This window comes from Numida meleagris, chromosome 3 (assembly GCF_002078875.1).
Source record: "Numida meleagris isolate 19003 breed g44 Domestic line chromosome 3, NumMel1.0, whole genome shotgun sequence".
In the NCBI taxonomy this organism is placed as follows: domain Eukaryota; kingdom Metazoa; phylum Chordata; class Aves; order Galliformes; family Numididae; genus Numida; species Numida meleagris.
In genome coordinates, this window is record NC_034411.1 from 48464352 (window position 1) to 48482109 (window position 17758).

Here is a 17758-nt window from a genome sequence, read left to right on the forward strand (position 1 = left end):
AGACCTATAGAGTAGGGTGAAATCACTGTGTTCCTGGATTAGCTTTTCTCTTAGAAACACGTAAGCGGTGATTGTTTAAAAAATTCAAATGCACAGGTGCTTTGAGAAAACAATTAGGTGTACCTCTTCAAACACAAGTTAGATTCAGTATCTGTTAGAATGGGTCCCTGGTAAAGGAGCCGTGACCTTTTGTCCTGCAGAGTTTCTTGCTTCCTGTAATTAGAATGGTTTGCAGCTGTTTCTTGGTACGTGCCACTGTTTCCTTTGACACTGAAGTGCACATCTGCCAGAGAACAGAAGTGGACTGTTCTTTCCAGTCAGCTGAATGTAGAATGCAGAAACTGAACAAAGCTGTATGTGCACGGTATTCTGTTTCCACTTAACGAAAAAACTGGTCATCAAAACTGTTCAAATTGTGGTACACTAACAGTGAGTCAAGGAGGAGGTCTTTATATTTCTCATACTAGGATGATTACAGTAAATAGCTTCTTTTTAAGGATGTCTGAATATGTAAGTGCAAGCCTAAACCGTTCTGGCTGGTATTGCAATTAGCCTGTGGAGAGTAAACTGTGATGTGCCAGTGCTTCCTGCAAGTAACACAGGATTATCAAGAATAGAGCATTAAATGTCTCCACTAGAGCTATTACCTGAATTGTGCAAGGGATGCTCCGAAAGTGATGCCTCCTATTTTATTATGTTGGCCCACAACATCGGAGGCAGATGTTGGTGGTAAGGCAGTAGAGGTTGAACCTTCCCACCAATATTCCATTACATGTTGTTGCCATGTGACAGATGGCAGCAGAGGGGCACCCTGACAAGTTGGCATCTGATGTGGAAGTGTGTATAAAGGAAAGGCGTGTCACTGAATTCCTCCGTGCAGGGAAAATGGCACCTATTGACATTCTTTGGCACTTGCTGAATGTTTCTGGAGACCAAACAGCAGATGTGAGCTCCGTGAGGTGGTAGGTGGTGCATTTCAGCATTGGTGACAGTGGGTCACGTCCACTGGTGCAGATTCTTACAAGCATAGCATGCAGGCTCTTGCTCATTGCTGGTGAAAATGCATAGCTAATGGTGGTGACTGTGTTGAAAGAGAGTGTTTTCTAGCTGAGAACTTGGTCTATCAAATAACCTTATTGTGCTCTTAGTAGCTGTTGTAGTTTCCGTGGAAATAGGTAGGAGGCATTATGTTGGAATGACCCAAAGTGGTTGATTCAGAGTTGCACTTAGCAGTTTTCTCTTAACATTTCCAGTTGCTCTGATCAACGCTAGGGGGGGCTGATTACTTACTTGCTGTTCTGCATTAATAAGTACTGAGGAGGTGAGTGGATTTTGTCACCTCATTATTTCTCTACACCTGCCAAGTTAATATTTATGCAAAATTGCCAAATTCTATATGAAATCCAACGTTCGAACCAATGTCTTGTCAGTTCCTTATCCAAGTTATTTTTAATAGAAAATGTTTAGCTTTGCAGTATCAAATAATTATTTTTCTGTAATAGTAATATAAATTTTATGAGTGTGTTTAAAGTCTGTTGGGATTTAAAATGGTAAAATAGTTGCAGAGCTTCTAGGAGAAAAAAGGAAAATGCTTTGGGCATCCATCAGACCTTTCTGCATCCTGTGCCATTCCATAATGACAGCTTCATTTCTAAACCAAAGTTGTGGGAGAATATTGAAATGAGTTGTTTGCTTTCCCTTTATAAGAACATCTAGGAAAAAAGCCTTTCAAAGAGTCCGTCTTATTCATGGTCATACTCATGAATGCGTGTGTGTCCTGGAGGCACTCTGGTTAACGCTCTTTTTCGCCTTCCACATGCAGCGTTATCGCTGCTAACCGACAGCCTGCATCTGTAGTTGGACAGGGCTGAGGAGTTCCACGTCTGCTTGGTAGAGAACAGCTGTGTTACTGTAGGTCACATACCAATAACTTGGCCTTCAAGCAGTTGATTCAACAGTAATACCAAGGCAATGAAAATAGAAGAGGCTATGTAAAAGTGGGAAAATAAGTCTGGAAGGAAGAAGGCTTTGTGTGTAGTTGGCAAGAGTAGGGGCAAAGTAGTCTTTGATTTCTTTATCGTTGCAGGTATGTTTCTAGCTCCTGGAGATGATAAATAGAAAACAGTTCTGTTCTTCAGTTGTTCATAAAATGCTGTTCAAGTGGGGAGGCTGTCTTTTGAGACGACTTACCTGATCATTCCCAGTGTTCAATGAAAATCTGTGTCTTGGAGTTTTGGTTACTGTGCTTTTAGGCTGCGGAAGGGCGCAGCTGCACCTTCTATTGTAGCATGGATAGCGGCAACCACAAATAAATAGATCTCTTTAATATAAACAATTCTAAACTGAACAAAAAACAAGTAGAAACCTTTACAGCTCTGTAAATTTCAGTATCTTTTAAACATAAACTCAAAAACCTGGACGGAATCTGGGTGCAGCCTTGTGGTTCTGTTACTGTACAAAAATAGTTTGGCACAGTTCCTCCTTCTGAAGAAAGACCAAGTATGATGTCTGAATGAAATGGCAGGAATTGCAGAGGAGGGCGATTCTACCTGCTGAAAATGTGAAAAGTGTCATCTTTTGGTATGCTTTTATTTTTTTTTTTTTAACGATGCTACTGCTTAGGAAACCTAGCCAACCCAAATTAGAGTGCTTTGACCTTATTGGTACCTGAAGAACACGGATTAATTAAATCCTGCATTTCACCCAGTTTTGTTTAAACGGATTGTTTCTGAGGAAGATTTCTGTCTTTTTTAGTGCTCTCTTATTGCTGTTCCTCAGTAATTTCTGAAGTGCTATAGAAGTACCTATAGTCTGTGAGGACAGTCCATATTTATATGATTTAGTAATTTAATGGATGAATGGCTTTGCAGCAGTTGAAATGACTGGGTTTATTTAATGAAGTACTTCTTTCACTTGTACAGAAAGTGAACTATTCCTTTGAGCAGCATTATCTGTTCATGTGGTGATACTTAGCAGTATACCTATCTTTAATGAAATGAACTCTTTAAATGGTATGTATTCAATTGTATGTTCTACTTATGTTCTTTAGGTTTATAAAGATTTGGTTGAAATGCTAACTTGGTTATCTATAAATTAGGTCTTCTTATGCCATTTAATTTATGAATAGTAAGCAGTGAGAGAAATTAGAAGCTGAGCTAATGGTTGGGGGACGAAATAACTTGCAGTCCAGCCTCTGTGATAAATATAGCTGATGTTTACCAGCAGTATTGCTTGTAGTACTTTCTGTTTTGGTTTCACTTGATGTCTCCTGCTATGAAAAGAGCACTGGATTGTGTTCCAATCCAAATAGCAATAAAGTTAAAAATCTCAGTTCTGACTTACCATAGTGCTCTGTCATGCAGCTGTCTCTGAAGTCTATGTCATGCCATCTCTTTTACCACGAGCGGGCAAAACACAATGCAAGGAAATTTTTGTTAGCTTCTGAAACCTATTCTCATAGATTTGCTGAAGTCTTAAAAAAGACTTTTGCAGATTACAGCTACGTTTTGCGTGGTCATCTGTTATATTATAGGACTTTCTCATTGTATTTGCTTGTTGTCTGTGATTGATTTATGCTGTTTTGCAAAATGCAGTGTTTTCTATCTTCTGGCAGAGGCTTTATTGTCAGGAGAATGGAAAAACAATCTGTAGAAATGTTTGTCTGTATTTTCCCAAAGGAATACTAGCTTTCATCTTTATCTGATGTTGTCATAGAAGGGATAATAAAGTAGATAAAATGGGACTTTATGTATTGCAGCTTTATTGGTACATCAGAAGGCCAGGATGGAGCGACTTCAACGAGAACTTGAGATTCAAAAGAAAAAGTTGGATAAACTAAAATCAGAGGTCAATGAAATGGAGAATAATCTGACACGAAGGCGGCTGAAAAGATCGAATTCTGTTTCCCAAATTCCATCAGTAAGTTGAAACGGCTGTAGGCTATAAGCCTAAACCACAAGCATGGGCTGTTACAGCAAATTAAAGGAATAGTTGCTCATATATTGACAGCATACTAGCAATAGGTAGCATACCTGGAATTAAGCAGGTGAACAGTGTAGTGCAGAGACTAAACATGACTGTTATTTAGCCAGCAACCTTTCAGATCACCGGTTGTTTTGTGAAGTGCTGCTTTCAAAGGCAGTCACAAAAGGTTTGCACCTGGTGGTCCTTCCTGATGTTTTTAAAGGAATGGTCACCTAAAGGTTTAGATTACTTAACACTCATGCGGCTATCCACAGAGTATTTTTTTTGTCTGCTTATACCAATCTCAAAGAAAACTGATAATGCACGGGTTTTCAGTCCAGAAGATCAGCCATTGATCTGGTGGACCATTGGCTGTGTTCTAACCACGATCTGGAGTTTGTTCAGTCAGCTCTGAAGTCTGATGAGAGGAGAATTCAGTGGGTCTGAAAGCTTTTTCAAAGCTTATGCTTGGTCTGACAAGTAAAACAGTAAGGGAGGATTCTTTTATCTTCACTTCTAAAATTACCTGTGTGTGAATGATAACTGATAATAAAATGGGGAAACTTAGTCTAACAAGCAGATTTATTTTTTCAGCTGGAAGAAATGCAACAGTTAAGAAGTTGTAACAGACAGCTGCAGATAGACATAGATTGCCTAACCAAAGAGATTGATCTTTTTCAAGCAAGAGGTACAGTATGTTCTTAGTACGTCAACAAGTGTGAATGTTAATTTTACTTTCTCCTTTCACTGTCTGCATGTATCAGAAGTGGCTGTGTTACCAGTATATACGCTGTTTGCAAAATCATCATGTTAGTTTAAGTGGAACTATAAAAGTAAGTGTGTTCTAAGCCTTTTGTTTCTGTTGGCTTTATGATTTTCCTAATCCCAGGGTCATTCATATCTCTTACTTCCCTCAGAAGAGAGAACTGTGATGCCATTTAAAAAAAAAAAAAAAAAACTTAAAAAAAGCTGTTTTATCACTTGAATATCAAAGAAGAGGGGAAAAGTTTCCTAAATGCTGTAGTCATACCTACATGTCCTTCTTTCTTGTCTTGCACTTCTGTCTTGTATTCAGTATCTAGTTAGCAAACAAAGTACCTTTGTAACACTGTGCTCTCCTCGTTCAACTTTCTCTGTCTACAGAGACACAGCCTTTGGTCATGAGGGAGAAATTAAGACAACTGAGCCAGTTTAAGAGCTGCCAGCACGGTGTCCCCCTCTCTACTTGCTCCCCCATTCTTGTCAGTGTGTAGAGCACTACTGTGCTTTACTTTTAAACCCTTTACGGAGATAATTCTGCACTCTGTCCCAGGGGGAAAAGAAAAAAAAAAAAGAAATGGGGATTACTGGAAACATCTGCAGCTGGTGTGAGGGAGAGACAGGAAGGGAGGAATGAGGCAGTGAGAGAGAAGGGACTGGTGCTTTCCACTTTCAGTAGTGGCAAGGTGTTTAATCAGCTCAGTCATGAGCCATGCAGGTTCTCCTTTAGACAGTGTACCTGCAGATAAGGAGGAAGTAAAAAGCTGTACAGGACATAACGCATAGAAGATCAATACAGTTAGAATTTAGGAAAAAAAATCTCCGGTGAAATTAGTAATAAAATGCAGTTAAATATATAAGAACGAGGGAAATAAGTTGTTTTAAGAGATTGGGCAGTCAACAGAGAAGCAGGCTGTAGAAGTCAGGACTCCTGAATTTTGTTTCTGACATTCTTATATTACATATTTTAGTAAGTTTGTGTATTCTTGTTGCCACTAATATCTCATGTGGGTTGGCACTGACGCCTTGATATAAAAGATAAGTTAAATCATAACTACTGGAAAAAAATATATATATGCTTTTGTACACAAGTGTATTTTAAAAACAGTTGCACATTATTTTCTTTTTTTCATTTTTAGGACCACATTTTAATCCCAGTGCTATTCATAATTTTTATGATAATATTGGATTTCTTGGTCCGGTGCCACCAAAACCCAAAGGTACTGTATTGGTAAAATTTGGAGTTTTTTAATGCTAATATCCGGTTTGCATCTAGTACTATGTTCTTTCCTGTGATTCTCGATTAAATGTTGACTGTGAAATAGGTGATTTCTTCAAAAGCGTACAGTTTTTGCCATTCATACATTCAGGAAACTGAAATGTATTAAATGGGCTGTGCTTAAAGATGGCTAGTATGTTGGGAGATAGTTAAAGTAAATGGAAATATCCATCTTTTTAGAAATGAACATAAGATAGAGGAGTAAAACTCAGATTACTTTGTCATTGTCCTTGGTGAAATTACTTATTACGCTGTTACCTGGACTGGAGGATTTCCTTGCACTTGTACAATTTATGTGAAGTCCCATCTGACTAGAGTTAAGTAATAGTCTTAAGTAGCTGAAGAGAGAGGTGTTGCCCAATAGAGCAGCCAATATTCTGGAACTTATTAGTCTTGAACATTCTACTTCCCCTTGACTTTTGCATGTGAATTTTTTTTGCCCTAGTGGGACAACCAAGCAAAATAGAATAATCTCATGTGTTAAGTAAAGTAAATAATAAAATTAACAGCTTTGCAGTAGCATCATTGTATGACCTAAAAGTAGACCACCAAATGGAATAATTAATCCACTGCTGTTTCTGTGCAGTTGTTCTGTGCAGGAAGTTTTCCACATATTGTGTGTGTATGGTTGGTCATTACAGCATGCAGTAACTTTCACCACATAATCTCTTCAGAAGATAATTCTTTTCAGAATGGCCTAGATAAGTTCAATTTTCTTTTATACTTTAAATTGTGTGCAGCTCTTCCAGACTGGTACTGCTCTTCATGTTTTATAAGTTTGTTTTTAATGCTTCATTACCTAAGATGCTGATGAAAAACTGAGCAAAAATAAATCCTCATACAGTCCTTAAGAGGTTGTTTTTATAGTTGGACCATGAAGAAAGTCAGAAAGTATCAGTTCTGTCAACTATGTAGTTCCCTCTGCGGTAAATAAATCTAAATGCTGTTGCTTTTTTCCCACCCACCAACCTATCATGGAAGGAAATGAAAATTAATTTTCCATGACTAGTTGTTAACGTGTATTGAAACTCAAAAATTTAAGTGTCTAATAATTGGGTACAAGCCATCTTGAAAATGTAAATTTAACCCTGAGTGGTTTATAAACCTTTGATCTCCTTTCTTTACTTTTTTTTTTTTTTAATAAAAGGATCGGTATTGTGGTTTTGGCCCCCATTAAATTTAATTTTCACTTCATTTTATCTCATGTTTCCCTTAGGCTGTGATAAAAGCTGTTACTTAGACCAGTTATCACTGTTCACAAAAGAATGAGAAATAATTTTGCAGCTGTGATCTGTAGCATTGGGCTTCCTGAGGCTCACTGTCATCTTGCAGCAGTTGCAGTTGGATGATCACTAATGAGATGTTCTTTAGTTGAAATAATTGGCTAAAGACTTTGCTGCAGTTGCATAAGCCAGGAACCTTCACATTCAGGAATCGCTCTTTTTATCTTTTTCATCTCTTCTCATCTTCTATCTTTTAAAATAGTTGAAGGTTGTTGTCGCACATGCAGTAGAAAAAGATGCGCTTGTTTGCTTGGGAGGGTTGCTGTACAGCATGACGGAGCTAGGCTTTGATTTTTCTTAGCTTTGAGCCCAAGGAGATGGGAAAGTTGCTTTGTGTAGTTCACGTTGTACCATTTGACTGACTTACAATCAAGATGTAGTCAAGGGGGTGGTAAAAAGCTGCCTCTGTCACTAGCAGGAACTGCAGTTTTCAGAGGAACAAGATAGTTCTCAGTTACTGAGAAAAACATCTCAAAATTCTTTCCGTGCTGTTCTTGGTCAGTAACTGTTTATCTTATCTCTTTCATGTCACAGATCAGAGGTCCATTGTGAAAACACCAAAGACTGTTCCAGATGCAGATGAAGATGAGGGAGCTCAGTGGAGTTGTACTGCCTGTACTTTTTTAAATCACCCGGCCTTAAATCGCTGTGAACAGTGTGAAATGCCCAGGCATTTCTGAGCCAGCAGGCCTGTTGTCTTCTGTAAAACCACAGCAAACGTACAAGGAACTATCCAGTCACTGGGGGCAGAAAAAGCATTTATGTGTAGGATTTTGTATAATTGAAGGCGTGACGAGATGGTGTTTTGTTAATGTTAAATGTCAGCCCACAGAGCTAGTAATGCCTCAGTGTTGTGTCACAGGCAGTTGAGATTCGTCGACTGAAAGGTAATCTGCTGAAAGACTCGGTTGCCAGCTGCCTAAACCATGTACAGTATTACCATATCCCAGTAACACACACTGTGTTCAGTGCTTGGGTGTTGCCCATCCTCTTCTCTGCCCCGGTGTCACTACTGAATTTTGACAGGGGAAAGGAATAGAGTGCTCGCGTTTTTGTTTTCAGATCTTTCAGTGAAACACTACATGCACAGAGGAAATTTAAAAGGATAAAGGTTTAACTATTTAAACTGTTTGCTGCCACATAGTGCCTTTGATAAAGGGAGGAACTTCATAAACCAGTGGTACTCTTTGCCTTGTCTTCCCTGCAAACATCTCTGTGAAGCCAGAAATCAGTACGATCGCATCTAAAGATGAAAAGGAAAATCTGCATGCGTTGTCTGTACAATACACACAGTGAAATACCCCAAAGCTTTTCCTACTGTACATAGCTCTAGAGCCTGCTTTAAGTGATTTCTTCTCTTCACCTTTATTATTTTTCTTGTACTTCTGTATGTATAGTGTAATAGTCTTTTTGTTAACTTTCTTTTTTTTCCCTTTAAGTGATTAAGCACGATCATGTCCCTTTTTTTAAGCTTTTATCTGAGAGAAGCGATGCCTTAAAATAAGAGCATTAATAAGAAACTATGCACAAAATAGCTTTCCTCTGCTCATTCTGTACATTGCTCTTGTAAATGCTGATGATCTGTGAAGACCTGCAGATGCAGCGTGGTAAAAATGCAGGAAAAGTTGGAAGAGTTATGCATATAGTTCACTCTGTACACTGAGTTTTACGGTGGGTGACACGAGGTAGCGTTTTGTCTGGCGTGAGGAAATAAACTAAGAAACTTTCAACCCACCAACAGATCAGCTTCCGATTTAAGCTTGCTTCATCTGCTGAGTATCTTGCAGACTCCTGAAGAGAGATTCATTGGGGAAGTACACACAGTGCCAAATCAACAGCAGCAGCATCATACAGCTTTGTTCAAGAACTTTTAAATGCTTTCCTGTTTTGGCAGCCGGTTTCTAAACCTGACTTGTGGTGAAGTCTCATATTTATAGAAAACAAGGATAGCAATATTTAGGACAACTGAAATAAAGGCTGGAAAAAAGAAATCAAACAGACTTGAACACTGAAGCAACCTCAAGCATCTCTTTTTTTGATGATCTATTTTTTTAAGGAAAATATTCACATGATCGGGAACGTATGTAACAGATGGAGAAAATGGAATTACAGTATGTATGAAAGACAGCACACGATTATGTAGCAGCACTTAAATGAGGCTGGAGGGAGTGCTAACTATGTAGCAAGAGATAAAGTAGACTGTCACCCACTGTAAACATTTGCCAGTGGACATTTTCATTAGGAATTTTACAAGTGATCTATGTGAATACACAAAGGCCTTTGTTTTGAAGGCTTTGCATTTTTTTATGTGGGAAGAAAATGCCAGTCCCAGGTAATTAGGCAGTAGACCCAAAGCACTTGCATTCAATGCGTTTTGTTTATAAAACGAGGCCTTGTTTTTCAGCTTCATCTGCAGTTCTATGTGAAGATTGACAAATCAGTTTTTACCTGTTTATTAATAAAACCTAATTTGGATATCTTGAGTTGATGGTTTTGTGATTTAGCTGGGTAAACTGTCTTTGTAACAGATAAGTTATTTATAAAAATTAAAAAAAAAAAATTATATTCTAATGTTTGTTTTTTGTGATTTGTTTACTTATTCCATGTGGTGGAGCAGCAGAATGCTCAATAGAGCAATAAGTATTAACAATATTAAAAAGAAGATGATTTCTTATGACCACAGGTTTCGTATAAACTTTTGACTTGTATCTTGCCTCCATGCATCGTAATGGGAGGAGGGGAAATGACAGGTGTAATCAATGCGCATTAAAGGTGTATGACTTTAAAAATAGTTTTCTAATTCATAATGAGCAACCACGTTGTCCAAGGTAACGTATGAAATACTTCTGTGCACTGTTAATGTAGACATAGTTTAAGGACTAAGCTTTATTTTGTTGCATTGTATATTGTAATAGACATGGAATGTTCCTGGACATGTCTCTTCTGCTTGCTCCCTGTTTTGACAGAGACTCTCTGTGATACTTGTCCTTTCCTGAGACACAGACTTTTACCTTCAGGGTTTTTGTGTTCTTTCTGTATTTCATGCTACGTATACCATTGGATCTTGCTTAAAATTGCTGTCAGTATATCCAAGTACCACTATTTGGTTTTTAAAGGGTGGGATTTTAAGACTCTGATTTTTTTTGAAGATGAAATGGAACTAGATTTCACAGCTGAATTTTTTCCTTTTCTTCTTGGAAGGTAAATCTAAAACACTGAATGCAGTAAGGTTGAAATTCATCTTGTGGGCATCGGTAGTTTATCCTGGATAGTGACTGGTGATTCTATGTTTCTGTAATGTCTTTGTCAGGGATCTCTGTAATTGTTAAAAGAAATAGATGATGTCATTTCATCGCAGAAAGGGAGAAGTACACTTCTTGACTTTTAGAGATGCTCGTATTTATTTTCCATGACTGAGATAATCATCGTTTGGTCAGGCTTCAAGGTTGGAATAACTTCAGTAACGCTGGCAGTGATACTGAGGTGAGCTGTACTGCTGTTGTGTGTAGAACTGATTTCAGTTCATGTTGTTATAGCTTTCTGTCTAAGTTAGAAAACTTTGCAGTTACTAGTCAGTGCAGTTGCCCAGGAGTACGGTTATGTTTCGGATTAATAGTGAGATTTGATAATTTCTGATTTTAAAACTGTGTGATAGTATTGGCGCCTGTTTGTTTTATCTGTGTGAAATTAGGAACCAGCTCTATGATCTTGAAATTTACACCTTCACTGTAAATTGTAGGTGTCCAGGGAGAACTCATTTTCCATGTTAAGGAAAGCATCCTTGTAAGTGTTGCATTTCTTGAATCTTATTCCTCTATCTTGTATGTGTTGGAGCTCAGACACAAATTAAAGGAAGAGCTGATTATAAGATACCGAAGAAGCATGTAGGTGTGCGTCTACCCTTTTCAGTACAAATTATTTGGTATTCTAAAATCAGAGTATTGCTAAAATTGTAGAAGAAATTTTGCAATAGATCTAATGAACAGGATTCTTAGTGATTCTTGTGAAGCCATGGCAACTCTTGCTAATATTTTGTTCTACCTTCAAAGAGCAAGGAAATGCTTTGACTTATTTTATCTTTTGTTGATAGTTTTTAAAAATTCCTTTCCTTGTAACTTGAACAAAAAGAACAAGTGTTAGACTTCTGATTCCTTTCATTTTTAGAGTATGATTGCAGTCCTTTTTCCAACCTTGACTATACTTATTTTTTTAATTGCTAGTTTTGAGGGATGGTCTTCGATTTTATGTAGTCCAGTATGTCTCTTGAGGTCCATTTTTTATGCAAGCTACAAAGAATGAGAGAACAGGAGTTAGTATGAAATGTTTAAGGGCTCCAGACTCTGTGATGAGCTTAAGTGGTATAGAAACCCTTGATGCTGAACATCGAGAATGATGCGATCTGACTAAATTTCAACTTTTTAAAATTTTGATGTAATTCTCAATGCTTTTTATTTGGCTTTCTATGACAAGCAGTTCTGTACCAGGGATGTGCTTGCTTCTATAACAGAGTAACTCAGATACTACCACCTTGAAGGAAGGAAGGGTGCAAAGAAAACAGCCAGGCTCTTTTCAGTGGTGTCCAGTGCCAGTGCAAGAGACAGTGGGCGCCAGCTGGAATAGAGGAAGCTCGAGCTAAAGACCAGGCAGCACTTCTGCACTGTGCAGGCAACGGAGCACTGGGACATGCTGCCCAGAGAGGCTGTGGGGTCTCCTCCTCGGAGATCTCAAGCCCCGCCTGGACACGGCCCTGGGCACCCTGCTCTGGGTGTCCCTGCTTGAGCAGGGGTTGGACCAGATGGACCCTGAGGTCCTGACCCACCTCAGCCAATCTGTGGGTTCTGTTCACAGTGCGTATTATGTGAAGTTTATTTAAAATTATCGATTACTGTCATATTGAATGTGAGTGCAGTTTTGGGAGAAAAGTAGCGTATCACTTTGTGTATGCTTATTGTACTACACAAATCAGCAATTTGGAGTGATTGTATAAACCTAGTGTATTTTTTATGGATGTGCATTGTGTTATATTTTTAAATTCTATGCCTCCATGCTATTTTTTCCACACCGCTTACAGGAGCACAGTGCCAGTGCAATTTTGATGTAGTTAACTTGGTAACAAGTGGAAACATTTTGATGTGCTGGGGTTTTTTTACTTACTGGGTGCTCAGGAACCACTTCCAGTTTGTGACTGATACACATTGCTGAAATTCAGGTTCTTTTTGTAGTTCAGATCCAGAATTGAGAAAAGACGTGGTGATGTGGAAGAGATGGAATGAGGAATGCCATCCCTTTTGTTCTTGATATGCAAAAATAGGTGGTGGTTGCACCCCGCTGTAATTCAGACTCAGATATGGTGAGCATAAATCCAGAACCTCAGAGTTGGAAAGGGTGTAAATATTAGGAACTTAGAACTTCATATGTGTGACCGTGAAGACTTTCTTGTGTTCTTGGTCCAAAATGGTGACCTTTGAAGTCCATTGGTACCAGTAAGTGGTTTTATCACTTGGTGGAGCCAGTCATGAGAGGGAATTCATTGTTTTCGTGGTGGTTGATTGAATTGATCAACGTATTATATTCCTCAGCAACATGACCAGATATGTTTCTGATAGAGACATAAAATACTTCCATTTCTATGCAGACTTGTACAAGGCAATGTTAAATAAGATGAGCAGAGCAGAATAGCATTAAGCTTAGGGAAAAGCAGCATCAGAATACTGTGGATTTTTACAATTTTTACTTGAGAGGCAACAACTGGAAGCCCAGTCTGGTTGGGTGGCACCCAAAACCTATTTAACACTGAACTCCTTTCCTGTTACCAAGCAGACGTGCAGATGTCACTGTTACCTATGTACAAGACATTTGGCTGAAGCAGTTTGTCTAAAGGGACTTGAAGAGGAGGGGGAAACAGAATGCTGTAAGAACAACCTTCTTTTGGAGCAACTGAAGCAATAACAGGTCTGGAGCTTCATTGTGCTGGAAGATTTACGATGCTGTTGTAGAGTCTGTATGCCTTCTCAATAACCTGTGAAGACAGCCTAAAAATAACATCCTTTCTCTCTCTCTTTTTTGTTATTTGTCTTTATGTTGCAATGGCTTTTTTTCTACTGGCAGTCAAAGAAAAAGTGAAAACTTGGAGAAACAGTGAAATGATCACAGACGATACTTAACAAAAATTGTGAAGATCCCTCAGGTGGCAGTTGCCACCACAGCAATCTGAAGCCAGGCATTTAACTCAGCAATGTTGTTACGTCACTGGTCCACTTTCTAGAAGATGCTCTTTTGGTGACAGGCTGGCGTAGTTCTTAGAATCATAGAATGGCCTGGGTTGAAAAGAACCTCAAAGATCGAGTTTCAACTGCCCTGCTGAGTGTCAGGTCGCCAACCACTAGACCAGGCTGCCCAGAGCCACGTCCAGCCTGGCCTTGAATGCCTCCAGGGATGGGGTGTCCACAGCCTCCTTGGGCAACTTGTTCCAGTGCATCACCACCCTCTGAGTGAAAAACTTCCTCCTAATATCTAACCTAAATCTCCCGATATCTAACCTAAATCTCCTCTGTTCCCCTCTTTGCCTCTCTTGTCTTCTCAGCTCTCCTTTCTGTTTAATTAGAGACTGGAACAGTCACACGGTAAGTACACTGTTTTGTTGCAATTATCCAGTATTCCCAGTGAAGTCTGGGACTAAAGCTTGGTGTGCATCTTCTGTTTTCTCCGAGTGTTTTCTTTTTCTCTCTTCTGGGGCCAGAAGTCAGTAAATTAAGACCTGAGGATAGAAAATGCTATCTTCTGACAGATGCCTGACAGTTACCAAGCAATTGTCCTGTGAAGTGCTTTCTGTCTACAGCAATCATCTGTTGGTAGCCAGACCCTACACATGATATTTTTTGAGAGAGGCTTTTGGATCCCATCATCGGGGAGTGGGGCTGGAACTTGAAGCTTGGATGCAATTCAGGGCTGTGCTGCAAACTGGCAGAGTGCCTGGGGGAGGTTACCCAGGCTACCTACCTCAACTCCCAGTCTGACCATTTAGCAGCTGCAGGATCGCCCTCCTCATTTTTGCAGTTTTCAAAGCCATTCCCCTGTGACTGGGGAAGCATTTGGAGACAGATAGCTCTTCCAATGTCTTTCACGTTAATAAGGTCGTTAAGGATGTCATCCCTGTGTCTGAATTTTAAGGTTTGCAAGAAGTGGGGCTGTGTATTACAGGTTTGTACTGTGCCAGAGTAAGATGCTGCTGTACTTCAATAATAATAACACAAAAATAAAAACCACACCTTAGCAGTTGGCTTCAGAAACATTTCCTAATCCTTTGGCGCAGATTTCATGTTGAGCATTTTTTTGAGATGGAGGACATGACAAATGCTTTCCTTCTTTAATAATGATTACCAACTCTTTTTTTTTTTTCTACTGAGCTTGGTATTTTTAAATTGGATTGTTTTAGGCTGTTTGAACCTTCTAGGAAGCCAAGTGCTGCAGGGCCTGGCTGGTTCTACCCCTCCAAGCTCCACTTTTAGCCATGGGAGTTTGGACTACGTGAAGCAGAGGTGCCAGCTACCCAGGGCTGATAATTAAAAGCCATTTCCCCTTGTCCTATCACTATCTACCCCTGTCAAAAGTCATTTCTCCTCCTGTTTATAAGCTTCCCTCAAGTACTGGAAGGCCACAGTGAGGCCTCCACGGAGCTTCTCCTTTCCAAGCTAAACAAGCCCAGTTCCCTCAACCTTTTCTTCACAGGAGAGGTGCTCCAGCCCTCTGATCATCTTCATGGCGCTCCTCTGGACCCACATCCTTCTTGTGGTGGGGGCCGCAGGCTTGGGTGGGAATAGTCCAGATGGGGCCTCACAGAGGTAGAGGAGAGGGGAACAATCACCTCCCTCGCCCTGCTGCCAACCCCTTTGTTGATGCAGCCCAGGATGCAGTTGGCCTTCCAGGCTTCAAGCACACACTGCTGGCTCAAGTTTTTAATCTACCAGGACCTCAAGTACTTCTCTGCAGGGCTGCTCTTGAGTTCTTCTTCTCTTGGTTTGTCCACATATCTGGGATTGCCCCTCTGAATGGCTTCCCTTCCTTCTGTCTCATCAGCTGCACCACTCAGTTTGGTGTCATCTGCAGACTTGCTGAGGGTGCACTCAATACCACTGTCTGACATTGATAAAGGTGTGGAAGAGCACCAGTCCCAAGATGGAACCCTGGAGGATGCTAGATGCTACTCACGACTGGGTTCCACCTGGACACAAAGCCATTGACCCCAATCCTCTGGCTTCAACTGTCCAAATAATCCTTTATCCACCAAACCGTCCAATCTTCACATCCACATCTCTCAAATTTAGAGATGAGAATGTGGTGCGGGACAATATCAAAGGCATTCCAGCAGTCCAGACAGATGGCATTGATTGCCCGCCCTTTGTCTACTGATGCTGTAACTCCATCATACAAGGCCATCAGATTGGTCAGGCACAATCTGCCCTTGGTGAAGCTGTGCTGGCTGTCTCATATCACCTCTTCATCTTGCGTATGCCATAATGTCTCTACCAGGAGGATCCACTTCATGATCTTCCCAAGCACAGATGTGAGGCTCACTGGCCTGCAGTTCCTTGGGTCTTCCTTTCTCATTCTTAAAAATGAGTGATGTCTCTCTTTTTCCAATCACCAGGGACTTCACTTGACAGCCACAATTTTTCATATATAACTGAGAGTGGCCAAGCAACCCCATCAGCCATTTCCTTCGGGACACTGGGATGCATCTCATCTGATCCCATAGACCTGAATGCGTTCAGCCTCATGAGGTGGTTTTGGACTTGCTCAACTCTTACTGTGAGTGAGATTTTGCTCCCCCAGTACCCACATAGAGGCTTGATGCACCAGTCATGCACTGAAGCGGACTGGATCACCCCAGCTGGAACCGCCCTAATTACTAGCTTAGAGTTGTGCTCTACCATCCTTTTGCTCTCCTTGGAGCTATTAATTCTGTGTTTTGGCACTGGAATGGCACAGCCTCTCATGGGGTAACAGCAATGCTATGGTTAGTGCTGCACTATTGCTTGGTCACAGCTGCCACTTTCTAACAGGCACTTTTAACTCTGAGACCAGAAGGAAGGTGTTGCCCAATGTTACATAAATACTTATAAATACTGGTTACTTTACAGCATGGTTGGATTCTGCTGTTACTACCATAGCGTAATTCTTTTTCAATTTTTTTTTTTTTTTTTTTTTAAGAACAAAGGCATTTAACTGCAAACTTATAGCAAAGCAATGAGTAAAACATACCAGGGAAGAAGCTGTAGATAAAAATCAGTGGTATGTGGTGTAAATCTGGTTGGTCATTGTTCTGATTGTTCTGTCCATCATCAGTCAGCGTCTCCTCTCCAAACCATCGGCTACCACTTTTATTTAAAGGAAATTGGTTTTTCCTTCCCTTCCTTTTGGTTGTTCCCGCAGAACTGTTGTTCCCTGGGCAGGCAGGAGGCTTCAGAAGCTCCCTGCTGGATCTGAACTTTAGGATTAAACAAATACCTCTATAGTCCTTGTGGCCCAGGTGAGATGCCAAAGGCCCACGCTGCCAGCAGGGCTTGGGCAGTGCTGAGCTGGAATATCGCCTGCGCTGTGCTCCAGCCCCTGCCCTGCTGCCCCAGGGCTGAAGTTTCAGTTTTACAGAGATATGGGTGCACAGCCAGCTTACCTTGTGCACTCATGGAGCTGAGTAACCCTGCTTCCTGAATACAAGGAAGGAATGTAGTAAAGGAATGTGATAGGATATAGTGACATTTTGAGCTGCTTTTGTGTGTCTGTGTCCCACCCCCTCTAACCCCCCCCAATGCATCCTTACAGTTGCATGCCTGGAATGCTTGTCAAATGCTGCTTAACTCTTCATTCACATATATGCAAGATGATAAGCTTAATTAATTAGAATTGTCTGTACTCAAGCTGACCAGCAATGTCCCATGTCCACCTGGAAAGAATTTGGAGGTACAGTTTGTAAGGTAATGTCCTCTGGACTCAAATAGAAAGTGTTTTCCTAGATAATTTCTAGGGGTTGGCCGTGACACTTTCCCAACTGGCAAACCTAGTCTCAAATTTCAGCTTTAAAATATAATTGGCAGCTCAGCAAATTCATAAAATTGATCCCCATTCACACTTATTTTTGGCTTGCGTTAAGAATGTGCCAACCTGGAACTCTAAACTTAACCCGGCGTGACTCTCCCAGCGCTGCCCTAAGAGGGAAGCCTGGCAGCGGCACCTGGGCGCCCGCCAAGACAAACCCAACCCGCGCAGTGGATGTCAGCGCGACAGCCAGCAGGGCCAGAGCAAAGCAAAGGCTGGATCGCGGGCCGTGCCCCGTTCCTGGGATGACCCCAAGTCTGACTCTCCACATTTTTGCCCGCAGCAACCCTTCTGCGATTTCTAGTGCTTGCCTGGAGCTAAAGGCAAGCACGTGTGGGTCGCTGGATTCAGTCGTGCCGGTTGCAGGCTGGCAGAAAAG

The 17758-nt window shown here is 40.7% G+C and overlaps 1 protein-coding gene across 4 annotated transcripts in view; it reads left to right on the forward strand.

The window, feature by feature from the left end:
- TAB2 (TGF-beta activated kinase 1/MAP3K7 binding protein 2) overlaps positions 1-9855 on the forward strand; it is a 63061-nt gene extending 53206 nt beyond the window's left edge. For all 4 annotated transcript variants that reach the window (XM_021390189.1, XM_021390190.1, XM_021390191.1 and 1 more), the window contains exons 4-7: positions 3758-3918; positions 4558-4651; positions 5862-5942; positions 7819-9855. In XM_021390189.1, coding sequence (XP_021245864.1) covers positions 3758-3918; positions 4558-4651; positions 5862-5942; positions 7819-7964 — 482 coding nt within the window. In that variant the 3' untranslated portion in view covers positions 7965-9855. The remainder of the gene's footprint in view (positions 1-3757; positions 3919-4557; positions 4652-5861; positions 5943-7818) is intronic.